The 23,959-nt window shown below is 42.9% G+C and overlaps 2 protein-coding genes across 5 annotated transcripts in view; both read right to left on the bottom strand.

The window, feature by feature from the left end:
• Positions 1–18,180, bottom strand: part of ccdc169 (coiled-coil domain containing 169) — a 32,620-nt gene extending 14,440 nt beyond the window's left edge. Inside the window, exons 1-3 of one of the 3 annotated variants that reach the window (XM_065256632.2) lie at positions 17,847–18,180; positions 17,571–17,653; positions 17,333–17,443 (exon numbers count right to left, since the gene is read on the bottom strand). In XM_065256632.2, coding sequence (XP_065112704.1) covers positions 17,333–17,443; positions 17,571–17,653; positions 17,847–17,920 — 268 coding nt within the window. In that variant the 5' untranslated portion in view covers positions 17,921–18,180. The remainder of the gene's footprint in view (positions 1–17,332; positions 17,444–17,570; positions 17,654–17,846) is intronic. The other 2 variants (XM_065256619.2, XM_065256627.1) reach the window with 2 other exon arrangements.
• A 445-nt stretch (positions 18,181–18,625) lies between these two features.
• On the bottom strand, positions 18,626–23,546 carry sparta (spartin a). Of its 2 annotated transcripts, none has more exons than XM_065256606.1 (7): positions 22,776–23,546; positions 21,528–21,722; positions 20,536–20,677; positions 19,962–20,156; positions 19,704–19,856; positions 19,336–19,426; positions 18,626–18,842 (listed from the first exon to the last, which is right to left on the bottom strand). In XM_065256606.1, exons 1-7 carry the CDS (start codon positions 23,487–23,489, stop codon positions 18,626–18,628), a joined length of 1,707 nt encoding a protein of 568 aa, XP_065112678.1. In that variant the 5' UTR covers positions 23,490–23,546. The 2 variants fall into 2 exon arrangements, with proteins under 2 accessions (XP_065112678.1, XP_073672039.1); XM_073815938.1 differs by lacking the exon at positions 18,626–18,842 and adding an exon at positions 18,919–19,193.
• Between the last annotated feature and the right edge of the window lie 413 nt (positions 23,547–23,959).

Genomic DNA, 23,959 nt, shown 5'->3' with positions numbered 1-23,959 from the left:
TAATCCGGTCGATTTGAGCCCTCTTTCATGGGACTGTGGCAAACCGTGCGGGACGAGTTACGCGCCGAAAAAGTGTGCAGACATAAGAATAATAAGATATAACTAGATAGGTACATTTCCTGAAGAAAATGTGAAGTGGTGCTTGCCGTGGCAAATTTCGGGGGACAATATATGATTATACTCCAAGCCAAAAGTAAAACAATTCAACCCACATGTCTCTACGATATTCTGATGCGAAGATATAAGGCTTTGTTTATTCGGTTGCTAGGGTACTGTATTTGGTTGCTAGGGAGAAAATTGGCATCCACTAGTGATTACACTCCGAGTCACGAGTCAAACAGTCAAACCCCCGTGTCTCTACGATGTTCTGATGCGGAGATATAAGGCTTTGTTTACTCTGTTGCTAGGGTACTGTATTTGGTTGCTAGGGAAAAAATGGCATCCACTAGTGATTACACTCCGAGATACGAGTCAAACGGTCCAACCCCCGTGTCTCTGCGATGTTCTGATGTGGAGATAAAAGGCTTTGTTTACTCTGTTGCTAGGGTAATGTATTTGGTTGCTAGGGAGCAAATTGGCATCCACTAGTGATTACACTCCGAGTCACGAGTCAAACGGTCCAAACCCCGTGTCTCTACGATGTTCTGATGCGGAGATATAAGGGTTTGTTTACTCTGTTGCTAGGGTACTGTATTTGGTTGCTAGGGAAAAAATGGCATCCACTAGTGATTACCCTCCGAGTCATGAGTCAAACGGTCCAACCCCCGTGTCTCTACGATGTTCTGATGCGGAGATATAAGGCTTTGTTTACTCTGTTGCTAGGGTACTGTATTTGGTTGCTAGGGAAAAAATGGCATCCACTAGTGATTACACTCCGAGATACGAGTCAAACGGTCCAACCCCCGTGTCTCTGCGATGTTCTGATGTGGAGATAAAAGGCTTTGTTTACTCTGTTGCTAGGGTAATGTATTTGGTTGCTAGGGAGCAAATTGGCATCCACTAGTGATTACACTCCGAGTCACGAGTCAAACGGTCCAAACCCCGTGTCTCTACGATGTTCTGATGCGGAGATATAAGGGTTTGTTTACTCTGTTGCTATGGTACTGTATTTGGTTGCTAGGGAAAAAATGGCATCCACTAGTGATTACCCTCCGAGTCATGAGTCAAACGGTCCAACCCCCGTGTCTCTGCGATGTTCTGATGCGGAGATATAAGGCTTTGTTTACTCTGTTGCTAGGGTACTGTATTTGGTTGCTAAGGAAAAAAATGGCATCCACTAGTGATTACCCTCCGAGTCACGAGTCAAACGATCCAACCCCCGTGTCTCTACGATGTTCTGATGCGAAGATATAAGGCTTTGTTTACTCTGTTGCTAGGGTACTGTATTTGGTTGCTAGGGAAAAAAATGGCATCCACTAGTGATTACCCTCCGAGTCACGAGTCAAACGGTCCAAACCCCGTGTCTCTACGATGTTCTGATGCGGAGATATAAGGCTTTGTTTACTCTGTTGCTAGGGTACTGTATTTGGTTGCTAGGGAAAAAAATGGCATCCACTAGTGATTACCCTCCGAGTCACAAGTCAAACGGTCCAACCCCCGTGTCTCTACGATGTTCTGATGCGGAGATATAAGGCTTTGTTTACTCTGTTGCTAGGGTACTGTATTTGGTTGCTAGGGAAAAAAATTGCATCCACTAGTGATTACCCTCCGAGTCATGAGTCAAACGGTCCAACGCCCGTGTCTCTACGATGTTCTGATGCGGAGATATAAGGCTTTGTTTACTCTGTTGCTAGGGTACTGTATTTGGTTGCTAGGGAAAAAAATGGCATCCACTAGTGATTACCCTCCGAGTCACGAGTCAAACGGTCCAAACCCTATGTCTCTACGATGTTCTGATGCGGAGTTATAAGGCTTTGTTTACTCTGTTGCTAGGGTACTGTATTTGGTTGCTAGGGAAAAAAATGGCATCCACTAGTGATTACCCTCCGAGTCAAGAGTCAAACGGTCCAACCCCCATGTCTCTACGATGTTCTGATGTGGAGATATAAGGCTTTGTTTACTCTGTTGCTAGGGTACTGTATTTGGTTGCTAGGGGCGTGGCTTGGGAGTGGCCAATGATGTGCCCAGTGATTACACTCCGAGTCACAAGTAAAACAGTCCAACCCCCGTGTCTCTACGATGTTCTGATGCGGAGATATAAGGCTTTGTTTACTCTGTTGCTAGGGTACTGTATTTGGTTGCTAGGGGCGTGGCTTGGGAGTGGCCAATTATGTGCCCAGTGATTACACTCCGAGTCACAAGTAAATGGTCCAACCCCCGTGTCTCTACGATGTTCTGATGCGGAGATATAAGGCTTTGTTTACTCTGTTGCTAGGGTACTGTATTTGGTTGCTAGGGGCGTGGCTTGGGAGTGGCCAATGATGTGCCCAGTGATTACAGTCCGAGTCACAAGTAAAACGGTCCAAACCCCGTGTCTCTACGATGTTCTGATGCCGAGATATAACTGTTTGTATTTTATGTTGCTAGGGTGCTCAAAAGTGGTTGCTAGGGGCGTGGCTTAGTAAGTCTGTAAGGATCCTGAGAGACTGATTGGATGCCTGAGTAAAATGAGCCCACCCCCATGTCTCTATGACACTGTGGTGCAAAGATATCCATCTGGGCATTTTGTAATGGCAGTCTATGGGATAGGTTGCTAGGGTGCCCAAAATGGTTGCTAGGGTAACCTAACACCCCATTGTGGGGGACGTCCTGACAGAGTCTAGCACCCACTTCAAATTTAGTAACCCACATGTTTCTACGAAATCCTCGCTTGGACCTATGACCCATCAAAGTTTTTGCAATGTTAAGTCTATGGGATTTTCCCCCATTGACTTTTCATTAGGGCACTTTTGGGAGCCTCTTACACCCCAGGGGTACAACTTACACCCCAATGTGATGTATGTTCTTACAGAGTCTACCACCCTCTTCAAATGTTGTAACCCACATGTTTCTACAAAATCCTTGAGCGGAGCTATGACTCGTCAAAGTTTTGCCCAATGTTAAGTCAATGGGATTTTTCGGGTGGTTTTTTGCCCCCCTTTCGGAAATCCTGCACCCGATCGCTTATAAAAGATATAGCCACCATCTCTTCAATAAGCCGGTCGATTTGAGTCCTTATTCATGGGTCTACGACAAACCGTGCGGGACGAGTTACGCGCCGAAATTTTGTCCAGAAATAAGAATAATAATAATAACTAGATAGGTACATTTCCTGAAGAAAATGTGAGTGGTGCTTGCCGTGGCAAGTTTCGTGGGACAATTTATGATTATACTCCAAGCCAAAAGTCAAACGATCCAACCCCCGTGTCTCTACGATGTTCTGATGCGGAGATATAAGGCTTTGTTTAGTCTGTTGCTAGGGTACTGTATTTGGTTGCTAGGGAAAAAAATGGCATCCACTAGTGATTACCCTCCGAGTCACGAGTCAAACGGTCCAACCCCCGTGTCTCTATGATGTTCTGATGCGGAGATATAAGGCTTTGTTTACTCTGTTGCTAGGGTACTGTATTTGGTTGCTAGGGAAAAAAATTGCATCCACTAGTGATTACCCTCCGAGTCATGAGTCAAACGGTCCAACCCCCGTGTCTCTACAATGTTCTGATGCGGAGATATAAGGCTTTGTTTACTCTGTTGCTAGGGTACTGTATTTGGTTGCTAGGGAAAAAAATGGGATCCACTAGTGATTACCCTCCGAGTCACGAGTCAAACGGTCCAAACCCCATGTCTCTACGATGTTCTGATGCGGAGATATAAGGCTTTGTTTACTCTGTTGCTAGGGTACTGTATTTGGTTGCTAGGGAAAAAAATGGCATCCACTAGTGATTACCCTCCGAGTTATGAGTCAAACGGTCCAACCCCCATGTCTCTACGATGTTCTGATGCGGAGATATAAGGCTTTGTTTACTCTGTTGCTAGGGTACTGTATTTGGTTGCTAGGGGCGTGGCTTGGGAGTGGCCAATTATGAGCCCAGTGATTACACTCCGAGTCACAAGTAAAACGGTCCAACCCCCGTGTCTCTACGATGTTCTGATGCGGAGATATAAGGCTTTGTTTACTCTGTTGCTAGGGTACTGTATTTGGTTGCTAGGGGCGTGGCTTGGGAGTGGCCAATGATGTGCCCAGTGATTACACTCCGAGTCACAAGTAAAACGGTCCAAACCCCGTGTCTCTACAATGTTCTGATGCGGAGATATAAGGCTTTGTTTATTCGGTTGCTAGGGTGCTCAAATTTGGTTGCTAGGGGCGTGGCTTGGGAGTGGCCAATGATGTGCCCAATTGTTACACCCCTAGTCACAAGTAAAACGGTCCAACCCCCGTGTCTCTAAGATGTTCTGATGCCGAGATATAACTGTTTGTATTTTATGTTGCTAGGGTGCTCAAAAGTGGTTGCTAGGGGCGTGGCTTAGTAAGTCTGTAAGGATCCTGAGAGACTGATTGGATGCCTGAGTAAAATGAGCCCACCCCCATGTCTCTATGACACTGTGGTGCGAAGATATCCATCTAGGCATTTTATAATGGCAGTCAATGGTATAGGTTGCTAGGGTGCCCAAAATGGTTGCTATGGTAACCTTACACCCCATTGTGGGGTACGTCCTGACAGAGTCTAGCACCCTTTTCAAATTTAGTAACCCACATGTTTCTATGAAATCCTGGCTCGGACCTATGACCCGTCAAAATTTTTGCAATGGTAAGTCTATGGGATTTTGCCCCATTGACTTTTCATTGGGACACTTTTGGGCACCTCTTACACCCCAGGGGTACAACTTACACCCCATTGTGATCTATGTTTTTACAGAGCCTACCACCCTCTTCAAATGTTGTAACTCACATGTTTCTACAAAATCCACGAGCGGAGCTATGACCCATCAAAGTTGGGCCCAATGTTAAGTCAATGGGATTTTGGGGGTGGTTTTACGCCCCCCTTTCGGAAATCCTGCACCCGATCCCTTATAAAAGTCATAGCACACCTCTCCTCAATAATCCGGTCGATTTGAGCCCTCTTTCATGGGTCTACAACAAAGCGTGCGGGACGAGTTAATCGCCGAAAAAAGTGTCCGGATGTAAGAATAAAATATAATAATAACTAGATAGGTACATTTCCTGAAGAAAATGTGAGTGGTGCTTGCCGTGGCAAATTTCAGGGGACAATTTATGATTATACTCCAAGCCAAAAGTAAAATGGTCCAACCCCCGTGTCTCTACGATGTTCTGAAGCAGAGATATAAGGATTTGTTTACTCTGTTGCTAGGGTACTGTATTTGGTTGCTAGGGGAAAAAATGGCATCCACTAGGGATTACCCTCCGAGTCACGAATCAAACGGTCCAAACCCTGTGTCTCTATGATGTTCTGATGTGGAGATATAAGGCTTTGTTTACTCTGTTGCTAGGGTACTGTATTTGGTTGCTAGGGAAAAAAATGGCATCCACTAGTGATTACCCTCCGAGTCACGAGTCAAACTGTCCAAACCCCGTGTCTCTATGATGTTCTGATGCGGAGATATAAGGCTTTGTTTACTCTGTTGCTAGGGTACTATATTTGGTTGCTAGGGGCGTGGCTTGGGAGTGGCCAATGATGTCGCAAATTATTACGCTCTAGGTCACAAGTAAAATGGTCCAACCCCCGTGTCTCTACGATGTTCTGATGCGGAGATATAAGGCTTTGTTTACTCTGTTGCTAGGGTACTGTATTTGGTTGCTAGGGAAAAAAATGGCATCCACTAGTGATTACCCTCCGAGTCACGAGTCAAACGGTCCAAACCCCATGTCTCTACGATGTTCTGATGCGGAGATATAAGGCTTTGTTTACTCTGTTGCTAGGGTACTATATTTGGTTGCTAGGGGCGTGGCTTGGGAGTGGCCAATGATGTCGCAAGTTATTACGCTCTGAGTCACAAGTAAAATGGTCCAACCCCCGTGTCTCTACGATGTTCTGATGCGGCGAAATAAGGATTTGTTTATTTGGTTGCTAGGGTGCTCCAATTTGGTTGCTAGGGGCGTGGCTTGGGAGTGGCCAATGATGCGGCCAGTGATTACCCTCCGAGTCACGAGTAAAACGGTCCAACCCCCGTGATTCTATGATGTTCTGATGCAGAGATATAAGGCTTTGTTTATTCGGTTGCTAGGGTGCTCATATTTGGTTGCTAGGGGCGTGGCTTGAGAGTGGCCAATGATGTCGCAAGTTATTACGCTCTGAGTCACAAGTAAAATGGTCCAACCCCCGTGTCTCTACGATGTTCTGATGCGGAGAAATAAGGATTTGTTTATTTGGTTGCTAGGGTGCTCCAATTTGGTTGCTAGGGGCGTGGCTTGGGAGTGGCCAATGATGTCGCAAGTTATTACGCTCTGAGTCACAAGTAAAATGGTCCAACCCCCGTGTCTCTACGATGTTCTGATGCGGAGAAATAAGGATTTGTTTATTCGGTTGCTAGGGTGCTCCAATTTGGTTGCTAGGGGCGTGGCTTGGGCGTGGCCAATGATGCGGCCAGTGATTACCCTCCAAGTCATCAGTAAAACGGTCCAACCCCCATGATTCTACGATGTTCTTATGTCAAGATATAACTGTTTGAATTTTATGTTGCTAGGGTGCTTAAAAGTGGTTGCTAGGGGCGTGGCTTAATAGCTCTGGGACTATCCTGGTAAATTGATTGGATGTCTGAGTAAAATGAGCCCACCCCCATGTCTCTACGATATTGTAAAGCGAAGATATCCCATCTGGAACTTTTTTATTCCCTTATATGGGCATGTTTCCTGCCCCATTATATGTCAATGGGAATTTTCGGGTGCCTCTTACACCCCAGGGGTACAGCTTACACCCCAATGTGATGTATGTTCTTACAGAGTCTATCACCCTCTTCAAATGTTGTAACCTACATGTTTCTACAAAATCCTCAAGCGGAGCTATGACCCGTCAAAGTTCGGCCCAATGTTAAGTCAATGGGATTTTTCGGGTGGTTTTTCGCCCCCCTTTCGAAAATCCTGCACCCGATCGCTTATAAAAGTCATAGCACACCTCTCCTTAATAATCCGGTCGATTTGAGCCCTCTTTCATGGGACTGTGGCAAACCGTGCGGGACGAGTTACGCGCCGAAAAAGTGTGCAGACATAAGAATAATAAGATATAATAACTAGATAGGTACATTTCCTGAAGAAAATGTGAGTGGTGCTTGCCGTGGCAAAATTCTGGGGAACATATATGATTATACTCCAAGCCAAAAGTAAAACGATCCAACTCCTGTGTCTCTACGATGTTCTGATGCGAAGATATTAGGCTTTGTTTACTCTGTTGCTAGGGTACTGTATTTGGTTGCTAGGGAAAAAATTGGCATCCCATAGTGATTACACTCTGAGTCACGAGTCAAACGGTCCAACCCCCGTGTCTCTATGATGTTCTGATGTGGAGATATAAGGCTTTGTTTACTCTGTTGCTAGGGTACTGTATTTGGTTGCTAGGGGCGTGGCTTGGGAGTGGCCAATGATGTGCCCAGTGATTACACTCCGAGTCACAAGTAAAACGGTCCAACCCCCGTGTCTCTACGATGTTCTGATGCGGAGATATAAGGCTTTGTTTACTCTGTTGCTAGGGTACTGTATTTGGTTGCTAGGGGCGTGGCTTGGGAGTGGCCAATTATGTGCCCAGTGATTACACTCCGAGTCACAAGTAAAACGGTCCAACCCCCGTGTCTCTACGATGTTCTGATGCGGAGATATAAGGCTTTGTTTACTCTGTTGCTAGGGTACTGTATTTGGTTGCTAGGGGCGTGGCTTGGGAGTGGCCAATGATGTGCCCAGTGATTACACTCCGAGTCACAAGTAAAACGGTCCAAACCCCGTGTCTCTACGATGTTCTGATGCGGAGATATAAGGCTTTGTTTACTCTGTTGCTAGGGTACTGTATTTGGTTGCTAGGGGCGTGGCTTGGGAGTGGCCAATTATGTGCCCAGTGATTACACTCCGAGTCACAAGTAAAACGGTCCAACCCCTGTGTCTCTACGATGTTCTGATGCGGAGATATAAGGCTTTGTTTACTCTGTTGCTAGGGTACTGTATTTGGTTGCTAGGGGCGTGGCTTGGGAGTGGCCAATGATGTGCCCAGTGATTACACTCCGAGTCACAAGTAAAACGGTCCAAACCCCGTGTCTCTACGATGTTCTGATGCGGAGATATAAGGCTTTGTTTATTCGGTTGCTAGGGTGCTCAAATTTGGTTGCTAGGGGCGTGGCTTGGGAGTGGCCAATGATGTGCCCAATTGTTACACCCCTAGTCACAAGTAAAACGGTCCAACCCCCGTGTCTCTACGATGTTCTGATGCCGAGATATAACTGTTTGTATTTTATGTTGCTAGGGTGCTCAAAAGTGGTTGCTAGGGGCGTGGCTTAGTAAGTCTGTAAGGATCCTGAGAGACTGATTGGATGCCTGAGTAAAATGAGCCCACCCCCATGTCTCTATGACACTGTGGTGCAAAGATATTCATCCGGGCATTTTATAATGGCAGTCTATGGTATAGGTTGCTAGGGTGCCCAAAATGGTTGCTATGGTAACCTTACACCCCATTGTGGGGGACGTCCTGACAGAGTCTAGCACCCTCTTCAAATTTAGTAACCCACATGTTTCTATGAAATCCTGGCTCGGACCTATGACCCGTCAAAATTTTTGCAATGGTAAGTCTATGGGATTTTGCCCCATTGACTTTTCATTGGGGCACTTTTGGGCACCTCTTACACCCCAGGGGTACAACTTACACCCCATTGTGATCCATGTTCTTACAGAGCCTACCACCCTCTTCAAATGTTGTAACCCACATGTTTCTACAAAATCCTCGAGCGGAGCTATGACTCGTCAAAGTTGGGCGCAATGTTAAGTCAATGGGATTTTTTGGGTGGATTTTCGCCCCCCTTTCGGAAATCCTGCACCCGATCGCTTATAAAAGTCATAAAAGTGATTACACTCTGATTCACGAGTCAAACGGTCCAACCCCCGTGTCTCTACGATGTTCTGATGCGGAGATATAAGGCTTTGTTTACTCTGTTGCTAGGGTACTGTATTTGGTTGCTAGGGAAAAAAATGGCATCCCATAATGATTACACTCTGAGTCACGAGTCAAACGGTCCAACCCCCGTGTCTCTACGATGTTCTGATGCGGAGATATAAGGCTTTGTTTACTCTGTTGCTAGGGTACTGTATTTGGTTGCTAGGGAAAAAATTGGCATCCCATAATGATTACACTCCGAGTCACGAGTCAAACGGTCCAACCCCCGTGTCTCTACGATGTTCTGATGCGGAGATATAAGGCTTTGTTTACTCTGTTGCTAGGGTACTGTATTTGGTTGCTAGGGAAAAAATTGGCATCCCATAATGATTACACTCCGAGTCACGAGTCAAACGGTCCAACCCCCGTGTCTCTACGATGTTCTGATGCGGAGATATAAGGCTTTGTTTACTCTGTTGCTAGGGTACTGTATTTGGTTGCTAGGGAAAAAATTGGCATCCCATAATGATTACACTCTGAGTCACTAGTCAAACGGTCCAAGCCCCGTGTCTCTACGATGTTCTGGTGCGGAGATATAAGGCTTTGTTTACTCTGTTGCTAGGGTACTGTATTTGGTTGCTAGGGGCGTGGCTTGGGAGTGGCCAATTATGTGCCCAGTGATTACACTCCGAGTCACAAGTAAAACGGTCCAACCCCCGTGTCTCTATGATGTTCTGATGCGGAGATATAAGGCTTTGTTTACTCTGTTGCTAGGGTACTGTATTTGGTTGCTAGGGGCGTGGCTTGGGAGTGGCCAATGATGTGCCCAGTGATTACACTCCGAGTCACAAGTAAAATGGTCCAACCCCCGTGTCTCTACGATGTTCTGATGCGGAGATATAAGGCTTTGTTTATTCGGTTGCTAGGGTGCTCAAATTTGGTTGCTAGGGGCGTGGCTTAGTAAGTCTGTAAGGATCCTGAGAGACTGATTGGATGCCTGAGTAAAATGAGCCCACCCCCATGTCTCTATGACACTGTGGTGCAAAGATATCCATCCGGGCATTTTATAATGGCAGTCTATGGTATAGGTTGCTAGGGTGCCCAAAATGGTTGCTATGGTAACCTTACACCCCATTGTGGGGGACGTCCTGACAGAGTCTAGCACCCTCTTCAAATTTAGTAACCCACATGCTTCTATGAAATCCTGGCTCGGACCTATGACCCGTCAAAATTTTTGCAATGGTAAGTCTATGGGATTTTGCCCCATTGACTTTTCATTGGGGCACTTTTGGGCACCTCTTACACCCCAGGGGTACAACTTACACCCCATTGTGATCCATGTTCTTACAGAGCCTACCACCCTCTTCAAATGTTGTAACCCACATGTTTCTACAAAATCCTCGAGCGGAGCTATGACTCGTCAAAGTTGGACGCAATGTTAAGTCAATGGGATTTTTTGGGTGGTTTTTCGCCCCCCTTTCGGAAATCCTGCACCCGATCGCTTATAAAAGTCATAGCACACCTCTCCTCAATAAGCCGGTCGATTTGAGCCCTAATTTATGGGTCTACGACAAACCGTGTGGGACGAGTTACGCGCCGAAAAAGTGTGCAGACATAAGAATAATAAGATATAATAATAATAATAATAATAATAAGTATGAGCAATAATAATAGTGATGCCTTGCATAAATGCAAGCACCACTAATAATAATAAGTATGAGCAATAATAATAGTGATGCCTTGCATAAATGCAAGCACCACTAATAATAATATCCCTGAGCAATAGTAATAGTGATGCTTTGCATAAATGCAAGCACCACTAATAACTAGATAGGTACATTTCCTGAAGAAAATGTGAGTGGTGCTTGCCGTGGCAAATTTCGGGGGACAATATATGATTATACTCCAAGCCAAAAGTAAAACAATTCAACCCACATGTCTCTACGATATTCTGATGCGAATATATAAGGCTTTGTTTATTCGGTTGCTATGGGGCTGTATTTGGTTGCTAGGGAGAAAATTGGCATCCACTAGTGATTACACTCCGAGTCACGGGTCAAACGGTCAAACCCCCGGGTCTCTACGATGTTCTGATGCGGAGATATAAGGCTTTGTTTACTCTGTTGCTAGGGTACTGTATTTGGTTGCTAGGGAAAAAATTGGCATCCACTAGTGATTACACTCCGAGATACGAGTCAAACGGTCCAAACCCCGTGTCTCTACGATGTTCTGATGCGGAGATATAAGGGTTTGTTTACTCTGTTGCTAGGGTAATGTATTTGGTTGCTAGGGAAAAAATGGCATCCACTAGTGATTACCCTCCGAGTCATGAGTCAAACGGTCCAACCTCAGTGTCTCTACGATGTTCTGATGCGGAGATATAACTGTTTGAATTTTATGTTGCTAGGGTGCTCAAAAGTGGTTGCTAGGGGCGTGGCTTAATACCTATGTAAGGATCCTGAGAGACTGATTGGATGCCTGAGTAAAATGAGCCCACCCCCATGTCTCTATGACACTGTGGTGCAAAGATATCCATCTGGGCATTTTATAATGGCAGTCTATGGGAGATGTTGCTAGGGTGCCCAAAATTGTTGCTAGGGGCGTGGCTTAATAGCTCTGGGATGATCCTGAGAGACTGATTGGATGCCCGAGTAAAATGAGCCCACCCACTTATCTCTACGACACTGTAAAGTAAAGATATCCCATCTGGAACGGTTTTATTCCCTTATATGGGCGTGTTCCCTGCCCCATTATAAGTCAATGGGAAATTTCGGGGGCCTCTTACACCCCACGGGTACAACTTACACCCCAATGTCATGTATGTTCTTACAGAGCCTACCACCCTCTTCAAATGTTGTAACCCACATGTTTCTACAAAATCCTCGAGCGGAGCTATGAGTTGTCAAAGTTGGGCCCAATGTTAAGTCAATGGGATTTTTCGGGTGGTTTTTCGCCCCCCTTTCGGAAACCCTGCACCCGATCGCTTATAAAAGATATAGCCACCATCTCCTCAATAAGCCGGTTGATTTGAGCTCTCTTTCATGGGTCTACGACAAACCGTGCGGGACGAGTTACGCGCCGAAATTTTGTCCAGAAATAAGAATAAAAATAACTAGATGAGGTTAAAGTTTGTGAACAAACTTTATGTTGGCTTGAGAAAGCCTAGTCTGAGAGTAATAGATGGAGCTGCAGTTGGGGCAGTTAAGTTAGTTGGGGCAGATGGGTTAGTTGGGGCAGAATTGGGCAGTTGGGGCAGATGGGGCATTTGTGGCATTTAGGGTAGTTGAAACATTTGGGGCTAAATTGGTTAATTGGGGCAGACGGGGCACTTGGGGCAGATGGGGCATTTAGGGCAAATGGGGCATTTAAAGCAGTTGGGGCATTTAGGGCAGTTGGGGCAGATGAGGCAGTTGGGGTATTTGAGGCATTAAGGGCAGTTGGGGCATTTAGGGCAGTTGGGGCATTTAGGGCAGTTTGGGGCAGATGAGGCATTTAGGGCAGATGGGGCATTTAGGGCAGATGGGGCATTTAGGGCAGATGGGGCATTTGGGGCAGATGGGGCAGATGGGGCATTTAGGGCAGAATGGGGCAGTTGGGGCAGATGAGGCATTTGGGGCAGAATTGGGTAGTTGGGGCATTTGGGGCAGAATTGGGTAGTTGGGGCATTTGGGGCAGATGGGGCATTTAGGGCAGTTGGGGCAGAATTGGGTGTTTGGGGCAGATGGGGCATTTAGGGCAGTTTGGGCATTTAGGGCAGTTGGGGCATTTAGGGCAGTTGGGGCATTTAGGGCAGATGGGGCATTTGGGGCAGATGGGGCATTTAGAGCAGATGGGGTATTTAGGGCAGATGAGGCAGTTGGGGCAGAATTGGGTAGTTGGGGCATTTGGGGCATTTAGGGCAGTTGGGGCAGAATTGGGTGTTTGGGGCAGATGGGGCATTTAGGGCAGATGGGGCATTTAGGGCAGATGGGGCATTTGGGGCAGATGGGGCATTTAGGGCAGTTGGGGCAGAATGGGGCAGTTGGGGCAGAATGGGGCAGTTGGGGCAGATGGGGCATTTAGGGCAGATGGGGCATTTAGGGCAGATGGGGCATTTGGGGCAGATGGGGCATTTGGGGCAGATGGGGCATTTAGGGCAGTTGGGGCAGAATGGGGCAGATGAGGCATTTGGGGCAGTTGGGGCAGAATGGGGCAGATGAGGCATTTGGGGCAGAATTGGGTAGTTGGGGCATTTGGGGCAGAATTGGGTAGTTGGGGCAGATGGGGCATTTAGGGCAGTTGGGGCAGAATTGGGTGTTTGGGGCAGATGGGGTATTTAGGGTAGTTGGGCCATTTGGGCAGAATTGGGTAGTTGGGGCAGATGGGGCATTTAGGGCAGAATGGGGCAGATGAGGCAGAATGGGGCAGATGAGGCATTTGGAGCAGAATTGGCCAGTTGGGGCAAAATGGGGCGGTTGGGGCATTTGGGGCAGATGAGGCATTTATGTGTGTGTTTGTGTGAGTCTGATTGGGTGTGTAATATTGTGTTTGTGTGTGTAATTTTGTGGTTGTGTGTCTGTGTGTGTGTAGTTGTGGGTTGTGTGTGTGTGTGTGTGTGTGTGTGTGTGTGTGTGTGTGTGTGTGCGTGCGTGCGTGTGTGAGTCTGTGTTTTTGTGACAGTATGTTACATATAACTTTGTGTTTGTGTGTGTAATTGTGTGTCTGTGTGTAGTTGTGTGTCTGTGTGTAATTGTGTGTGGTTGTGTGTGTGTGTGTGATTGTGTGTGTGTGTGTGTGTGTGTGTGTGTGTGTGTGTGTGTGTGTGTGTGTGTGTGTGTGTCATGTCTGTGTTTTTGTGACAGTATTTAATATATAATTTTGTGTTTGTGTGTGTAATTGTGTGTCTGTGTGTAGTTGTGTGTCTGTGTGGTTGTGTGTCTGTGTGTGTGTGTGTGTGTGTGTGTGTGTGTGTGTGTATGTGTGTAGTTGTGTTTGTCTGTGCTATTGAGTGAGTTTTGTGAGACAGAGAGAGACTGAGAGAGGCTGAGAGATGATGTAATGTATTTGTATGAATGAGAGTTGACAGTTAGAATTTGAAAATAAACACTCAGCCTAAACATTCTATGAATGTAAGTCTATGGGACTTTTTTGGGATGTTTGATCGGACGGTTTAGGAGAACCGTAAGTCCGATCCCTTAGAAAAGATATAGCACACCTCCTCAGATCAGACTGAAGGTCTGTGCAAAGTTTGGTGTCTGTAGCTTAAAAGCTCTAGGAGGAGTTAGAGTTAGAAATTTTAGTCTCAGAAGAAAAAGAAGAATAATAATAATAATAAGTTTAAGTGCAACAACAGTATGTTGGCTTTCTCAAGCCAACATAATAACTAGATATTAAAGTTTGAAGACAAACTTTATGTTGGCTTGAAAAAGCGTAGCCTGAATGTTTAAAACGGTTTGACAGAAGTTTAGTTTAGTAGGCTATCTGGCTGTTGGTATGTTTAGGTATGAAGGTAGCATGATTTAGCATGATTTATCATGATGCCAACATGATAAACAAGAAGCTAGGATGATTAGCATGATGCTAGCATGATTAGCATGAAGCTAACATGATTGTAGCATGATTAGCATGAAGCTAGCATAATTAGCATGAAGCTAACATGATGCTAGCATGATTAGCATGAAGCTAGCATGATGCTAACATGATAAGCATAAAGCTAGCATGAAGTTAGCATGATGTTAGCATGATTAGCATGAAGCTAGCATGATTAGCATGAAGCTAGCATGAAGTTAGCATGATGGTACCATGATTAGCATGAAGCTAACATGTTGCTAGCATGATTAGCATGATGATAGCATGATTAGCATAAAGCTAGCATGTTGCTAACATGATTAGCATGAAGCTAGCATGATGCTAGCATGAAACTAGCATGATTCTAGCATGATTACCATGAAGCTAGCATGATTCTAGCATGATTAGCATGAAGCTAACATGATGCTAGCATGATTAGCATGAAGCTAGCATGATGCTAACATGATAAGCATAAAGCTAGCATGAAGTTAGCATGATGTTAGCATGATTAGCATGAAGCTAGCATGATGCTAGCATGATTAGCATGAAGCTAGCATGAAGTTAGCATGATGGTACCATGATTAGCATGAAGCTAACATGTTGCTAGCATGATTAGCATGATGATAGCATGATTAGCATAAAGCTAGCATGTTGCTAGCATGATTAGCATGAAGCTAGCATGATGCTAGCATGAAACTAGCATGATTCTAACATGATTAGCATGAAGCTACCATGATTCTAGCATGATTAGCATGAAGCTAGCATGATTCTAGCATGATTAGCATGAAGCTAGCATGATGTTAGCATGATTAGCATGAAGGTAGCATGAGGATAGCATGATTAGCATGAAGTAAGCATGAGGTTAGCATGATTAGCATGAAGCTAGCATAATTTTACGTGAAGCTAACATGATTAGCATGATGTTAACATGATTAGCATAACGCTAACACTATTTAGCGTGCAGCTAACAAGATTTAACATGAAGTTAGCATGATTTAGCATGAAGTTAGCAAGATTTATTATGAAATTAGCATAAAGCTAGCATGAAACTAGCATGAAGCTAGTATGACTTAGCATGGAGCTAGCTTGAAGCTAACATGACCCAAAGACCCAACCCCCATGTCTCTATGATGTTCAGATCCAGAGATATAAGGCTTTGTTTATTATGTTGCTAGGGTGTTCATATTTGGTTGCTAGGGGCGTGGCTTAATGCCTCAATAAGAATCCTATTAAGACTGATTGGATGCCTGAGTAAAATGAGCCCACCCCTATGTCTCTATGACACTCTGGTGCAAAGATATGCATCTGGGCTTTTTACAATGGTAGTCTATGGGAGATGTTGCTAGGGTACCCCAAAATTGTTGCTAGGGGCGTGGCTTAATAGCTCTGTGGTGATCCTAAGAGACTGATTGGTTGCCTGAGTAAAATGAGCCCAACCCCATGTCTCTGCGACACTCTAAAGTGAAGATATTCCATCTGGGACGTTTTTATTCCCTTTTATGGGCATGTTTCCTGCCCCATTATAAGTCAATGGGAAATTTTGGGGGCCTCTTACACCCCAGGGGTACAGCTTACACCCCATTGTGAGGTATGTTCTTACACAGCCTGTCAGCCTCCTTAAATATGATAAGCCACAAGTTTCTACAAGTTTCTCACTCACAGCTATGACCCGTCAAAGTTTGTCTCCATGTTAAGTCAATGGAAATTTTGGGGTGTTCGAGCCCCCCGTTTAGGAATTTGGAAGGTCCCATCAGTTAGAAAAGATATAGCACACTAAGTCAGACCAGTCTGAAGGTCTGTGGAAAATTTGGTGCATGTAGCTTGAAAGCCCTAGGACGAGTTAGTGTTTATAATTTGGGGTAGAATAATAAGATATAAGTTTAATAGCAATAACAATATATTGGCTTTTTCAAAGCCAACATAATAATATCCCTGAGCAATAGTAATAGTGATGCTTTGCATAAATGCAAGCACCACTAATAAGTATGAGCAATAATAATAGTGATGCTTTGCATAAATGCAAGCACCACTAATAATAAGTATGCAAGATAGTAATAGTGATGCCTTGCATAAATGCAAGCACCACTAATAAGATTAAGATGAAGAACAGTATGTTGGCTTTTTCAAGCCAACATAATAAGATTAAGATGAAGAACAGTATGTTGGCTTTTTCAAGCCAACATAATTATGTTTATTTGCCGGTTTCCTCTGCGGGGTCATGGGCTGGCCCCCATAATAATAGTAATCTTGTTTTACAAGACATACACATCCAGAGAACTGCAAGTCCTCATATGAACCCACTGTGAACTTGTATACCTTATACACACATCTCTAGAAAAGCATTGTACCTTTTGGTTCCAACTTTGTGTTTGAATTCATGTCTGGACCTGCTTCCTATTCATTATCAGCACAATAAGCAACTATTCATTTCTGCAGAAGACCCTTGATCATTGATCATTAATTTGTATAATTATATAAGTCCAGCGATGAAGAGGCCTGGCTGACATTGTGCTAAAGGAAACCACTAAAGTAGGCTACAAAAGAGTATGACAACAATAGACTGTAGAGTCCAAGCAATGAGGCAATGGAACCACGAGGCCCCCTACAGGTTATAAATGGAACTGTCTGGTATTTTTCCAGTTAATTGCAACGGAAAATGAAAGTTACATATCGTGCAGAAAAACGTATCATTTTTAATGTTTTTGAGGGTCATACTAGACTATATGACAAACTAGACCATACTGAAGATACTAAAAAAAAGTAATTTACATTGAATTTACCTGAGGGGTCGCGGCGGAGGGTCTCGAGTCTCTCTCCGACAACACTGATTTGTGTCTCCAGCTGCCCGTTAAGCTCCAGCTGTGTCTCATATCTGGTCCTCCATTCATTCTCTGAGCAACATATAGTATTATCCCACGAATTTATGCATAGTTAGTTAGAGAGTGCAACAAATCGGTGATTTTTTTTCATATTTTGCCAAACGTTTACGTTTGATCACGTGGTACAGTGTGTACAAACCTTCTCCATCTACATTGCGAAGTCTTTCCTCCAAATCTGCCAATGTGCTCCTAAGGTCACAGACAGAGCCCTGCAACATTTCACTTTAAAGATCCACCAACATTCTTTAAAATGAGAACTAAATTGTGCAAAGTCATTTTTTGAAACGGCAAAAACACACTAGACAGTTTACATGCATTGGATTAACCCTTTATGCTAATTTTTATTCAAAAGTTAACTGCATGTACCGTTAGTCAAGCCTTAACTCATTTGAGGTAAAAGGACATTTTTACTTACTTGACCTCTCTCTCTTGCTCAAGTTCTGTTTGCAGTTGGGATATCTCATCATTTCTGATTCCACTTTCACTCATCTTTTGTGTAGGTAACAAATGAAACAGTTTCCTATGATGTGAGTTGATTGTTGAGATGTGTCCATGGCAACAGACAAGTCAGCCTCAATAAAACTGAACTTGATGATCACGCTGGGTCCTAAAACGGTTGTGACTAGAAGGGATACAGCTACGGCCAAAATACCGTAAATCTCGCGGGATGAGCGCTGCTTTTATTCTAAACCAACATCTCGCGAGATTTAGGTCGTAGCTGTATACCATCTAGCCCAAACTTTCTAAAACCTATGTGCTTAGATTACTAAAACTCTTACGAAATGTTATCAAGGTATTATATCATCATATATGCAATACTAGCTCCTAATGAGTTCATGCTTTTATTTTCGATTCACAAAACACACAGACTTAGAGGAAGGAGAAGGTGAACTGTATTTACAATTTAAATGCAAATATGAGATTTTATAAATATAAACTTTGAACCTTTAAAACAAGTATGAAAAATAGTTTTTATGAAATTAAAAATATATTTATGGAAGACTATGAAAGGTAGAAACAGCTAAGTGCACGAGTGCTTTTTCTGTAAACACTGAAGAGTATAGTGACGTCATATCAGATACTTCATTATCTACACAAAATGATCATTTTTCTTAATATTTATAATAGATCACAAAATATATGCATTTTCCTGACAAAAATAGATGGCTTTCAAGACGATTTTCTCTGCAGAAGTTATTTTTTCTCATCCCGTTTTTTTGTGAGTGCCTCTTCTGCCTTTTCGGTTTTCTCTGCTCCGGATTTATTGTCTGCCATTGCTATTGCAGTCTGCTTGCCCGTGGTCTTCAGTACACCCTTGATGCCCAGGTTATCCACATTAAAAGCTGTGACACCTACATTGACAGCAGACTGGACTGCAGTGTCTGCAGCCTGACCTGCGTCATCTCCATACCTGACCACAAAGACTTAGATGAACTAAGAGAACCATTCCAAACAGGAGTAATGAAATCACTGAGTGAATTATGTGCTTTAAGTGGTGACTATTGGGGTTTTATTAATTAATGGCAGATAATTGATTTTCGAAAAGAAATAATTTCAGAACAGAACACAGAAGATACATTTTATATCAGGTTTAATTCATAAAAACACTGACTGAGAGCAAAAACAGGCACCAACCAGTTCAGCAACCATAAACTTAAACCATTGTGGTTAGAGAGCAATAGTCAGAAAAAGCTCAGTGCTTTTACCCGCCACCATTTATTTGTAGCTAGGGGGGTACAAAAGTTTTCCCAGACCCCTAAATCTGTCAAAGCAACAGGAAAAAGTGAATAAAACCATTTCACCAAACAGTAAAGTTTAGACAGGTATATAGTAAAAAGACTTGAAAAAAAAATGAAGAGAAATCAAACAATGAATTAAAGATACTCCTCAAGGTCAGCACTTACTTGTGCCTCACAGTAGTCACTGTTTCAGAAGTTAAACTTTTGCCGATAGTTTTCGCTGCCGTTTCCATACTGGACCATAGATTTGATAAACCTACAATGTTTGCATAATCACATTAAATATCTATGGGGTTCCTTAGAGCCACAACAACGACAAAGCATTATGGAAAGTACACATTGGGAACAATCAATACAGTACTCAACATTTGAAATGGTTTTAATTTTGTAATGTCAAAGTATTTCTACGGATTAAACAACTCAAATAACTCTCTGAATAACAAAGCAGAATATTTAAAACACTAGTAATGGAGCTACAATGATGGCATGATGGTTAAGACTGAACCTAAAATGTTATGGATCTATTTGGTTACCTTGAAAACTGCTTCCAGCCACATGTTTGACTCCATCCACTGTGCCATCATCGTCTTTCTTGAGGGATTCTGGTATAAGTTTGCTGCCATGTTTTTTGATGTGTGGAGCAAGTTCCTTGCTCACTTTACCAGCCACGGCAGAGACGCCATCCACTGGTGAACCAAACTGGTGAAGTTATTGCATACAATGCTAACCGGAAGCCGGTATAAAACCAAATTGACACTTCAGTTCTCCAAACTGAATTGAATCTGTTTTACCTAGAAACTGGCTGACTTTCACAGCACCTCCAGTTGCCTGTTTTGCTGCATTTAGGCTCTTGGTAACTGTGGGACTGACCTCTGCTGGGGTCTCATTTGGAGTTATGTTTTCTCGTAGTCTACTCGCCCCTCTCTGGATGGCTTTACCCGTCACTTCAGCTCCTCGTTCAAGCCCCTGACTCAGCCAGGAAGTCCCTGTACATTGAAACAGACAAAATATTTTTATTAAGGTTATATCAAAATCTTCCCAGAAAAGTTTATATCACAATGTAGTTGTTTCAGTATCTAATTGTTTTAATTACTGAACAGCGACCACTAGTGGATGTTTTTTTGATGAACGATCCAGATGCTCATTGTGTACATGAATAAACTTTGAAGCAATTATGTGAATGTGTATTTAGTTATTATTCTTAAATACATCTATCAAATTAATTTTAATAAGTTATTCCATTATAAGAAACTGAAAGATCAATCATTAATAAGATTAATCAGGCAAATGTAAGCCTGTTTGATGTTCATAATGTGAAATTTGTTCTGAATAAAATGTAAATAAACATATAACAGAAATTCATACCTGCTAAAATGGACTGTGAAACTTTTTCACTCCAACCAGGAAGAACTTTATCCACTTCTCCAGTCGATGTTTCTGAAGGAGGACCAATAGGAACCTTTTCACTTTTGTCAATCCCTGTAGCTCCAGCTGGTTCATCATCAACCTTTAAAAACAGACTTTAGTTAAGCTCACATAAAAACTATTTTAGCGGGGCAACATCTAAAAAATAACTGCATACATTATGAAAACTATTTTAATAGTAAAACACAGTTGGATGATTCTCGCGAAATTAGACTTATGAGGTGTCATGAAACATTTTGATAAAAAAAAGTAAATGCAAAGTAAGAGTATCAAAATAAGAAGCATACAGTTACAAACAACTCATCATATTATTTTGGACATAATTTCAAATAAAATCATATGTTGTTGTTTTTTCCACATTTAAGGTGAAATATTTTTTATTACCGCAACGTGTCCATGACTGGATTTGGGTTCTTTGACATGGAAATATTTATAATTAAAAAATCTAAAAAATAAAAAGCTTCAGTGCATGTTATACTATAAACATTTACAGTAAAGAAACATGTGGTATTTGGTGATCATTGGTAAATGTAGAGACAATTATAAGGAATATAAATGTGTCCAAGACTAATTTTCTCATCCTCCGCAACAATTTTCAATCATTGTTTAAGCCCTCAAGGAACTAACATTTAAAAAAAAAATAGTTGGAAGGGACATTAATGACTGTGACTCAAAATGGATACCAGGTGAGCAGTTCTTATTTCTTCTTTCCAGATAAAAATTTAAATTTTCTAGTACCTAGACAACTTTTTAGTTCTCATTACCAAAACATGACTTTGTAAATGCATATATTTAATGTAATATCGTGTTGCGGTAATGATAATTTTTTATAATGATAACCTTAAACATTTAAATAATTTTATAGGAAATATGTTTTAAATCCTCTAGTCAAGTCATCATACAGTATTTTTATTACATGCTAGTTTGATTACCTGGACTCTGAGCTGGGCCAGCAATGACAGTTGCTGTCTGAATAAAGCCCTCTGAGATGCAGACAGTTCTGGGGACAGTACCAACCCCACATAGGACCCTGGTACTGCTGCGGTGACGTCAGGGAACGTAAACACACCTTTGTTGCTGAGAAAAACGGGTGAGTCTGGGTACAACGGATAGATCCAATCACATACCTGCAAACACATGAAACTAAATTTACATTTGCACTGAAGTATTTGAACGTCAAGGTGACATTTGTGGATTGTGGACAAAAATTTGGAATTTTAATGCATGCTTCTGAAAGCCACCCATTGTTCTGGATGGCTAAAGCAAGACAATGGGACACTACTGCATGGGCACACACATCAGTTGAGTTAAAGGCATGTTGCACGCGTCCCAAATCAAATCCCACAATGATGGGAACAATTAACAGCCTTTAAAACCTGCCAATTCTGCACATAGCTGACGCCGACGGACAGTCATTCAGTGAAATTTGTATCTGCTGAAACAGCGGGCAGACCAAACCTTTACAAAACCACTGAGGTTTGACCTAAAGCCTTAAAAGAACAGACACAAAGTCTGGTTAAACTAGCTTTTGAGATTGTAAAAGAACAGGAGGAACAGCATAACTGCTGATTGACAGTAAGTTAAATGTTTATAAACATTATCAACACACCAAAACTGTCAGATCTGTGGTTTAAAGCCCTAACCAAAAGAAATCAGAGAGTTGTATCAAAAATAACCCAAATAAAGGTAAAGCCTTTTCTTAAATGAAAGACAATTGCTTTCTTGTTACTCTTTCTGTTCCATTACTTACAGTAGAAGAATGTGATTGTATAACAGAAGTATGATAGCAATCTTAGTTATGCTTGACAGGAATCAAACCCTTTAAATCTATTATTGGTTTCGCTGTTTAAGAAAATTTTAAAATAATCGCCCTATTGCCAAACCTAAAAATAAACAAACACACATGCACCCTTAAAAATAAAGATGCTACACAATTCCACAGAAGAACCTTTTTTTGGCTATATATGGATCCATAAGGAACTTTTAACATCTTAATACTCTTTCTGTTTCACAAAATATTCATTTGTAGTGGAAAAAATAAGAAATGGTTCATTGGGGAACCAAAAATGGTTCTTGTATGGCATCGCTAGAAGCACCTTTATTTTTGTAACTATAGTTTTCAAAGTACTCCCCTATATCTATACATGTTAAAAAGCTAACTTTAACAAAAACTGTGTTACCTGTAGGTAGGCTGGTGCATATCTGGAACTGCAGTTTGAGTTCTGGTTGTTATATTTGATTATTCTCAGGTACCCCGGATAAGAGGGGGCGCTGACCTGGCCCTCAGCAGACACAAAGAACATCTGTACCCCACTGGGCAAGAACATGATCTCCATTCCAGCCTCTCTGAGATTGACAGGTGCACACGCCTGCCGTTGGTTTAGAGCAGATTGAAATGGCCCTCCATTAGAAATGGACATATGCCCATTTGTTGGTTGTGGGGTGTAGGCTGGTGGAATCACACTGGGGACAGCAAAACCCACCACAGGTGAGGCAGAAACTGCTGGTGACCCTCCTGAACCCGAAACTTGGTTGCTTTGGCGATGTAGTCTGAGGGGCTGGGGGTCCTGGAAGGCTGGAAGGGTGGGATAAAGCTGCTGACCCTGGGTAGGTGTGGACTCCAGTATCTGTAGACGCGGAGTGACGGTGCTCAAGGTCTTTTGCATCTTCACCTGCGTCTGTCGCGCGAAGTCCCAGCTGGGACCGACGTTCTGGTGCCCTTTGGTGTTAACCTCCAGACCACTGAGGAGGTGTTGCCTCCCCTGTTTGTACAATATGAGAGCTTGTCCTTCATTCCCAATTTCATCGTGCTGGAGACCAGTTTTCAGGCATTGTAGCGCCTTCTTGTAGTGCACCCGAATTTTGTGAACTTCAGCCGGTTCTGTGGACTCCATTAAAAGGCACGCAAAACAAACTTTTCAAACGCGCGTGCTTCAAAAGACTGACGCCCGGTAGAGTGGTTATTTTTTTTACATGACGTTGCCAAGGGACGAAATTAATGCAACCAAGCGGGTCCGACTACATTACTATAAGCACGAGGCCGCGATACTTGTTACATATCATGCGTCGCGCTAGGAACTACTGCGTACGGTTTACGTAAGGCAACTTCAAACAACTATCGTTAAAAATTGTTTTCAGGTAAAGAGTGTGCATTTTTCCTCGTTAGAGTAGTAGATAGACTGAAAAAGTTTTAGGAAATAGTTTAAACAGATTTACACACCGGATATATACACATCTATTTATAAATATGTTAGTGTAAGGAGTAGAATACTATCGTTTTAAAAGATGAACAAGGAGTTTAGTGCATTTCAAGTCTAGCATGACACCTCAGATTGACGCGTCACAGGGCTCACAACCGAACGCC

Source organism: Paramisgurnus dabryanus, chromosome 10, assembly GCF_030506205.2.
Source record: "Paramisgurnus dabryanus chromosome 10, PD_genome_1.1, whole genome shotgun sequence".
Taxonomy (NCBI): domain Eukaryota; kingdom Metazoa; phylum Chordata; class Actinopteri; order Cypriniformes; family Cobitidae; genus Paramisgurnus; species Paramisgurnus dabryanus.
Note: the sequence above shows the minus strand (reverse complement) of the source record. Positions and strands in the feature narration are given on the sequence as shown.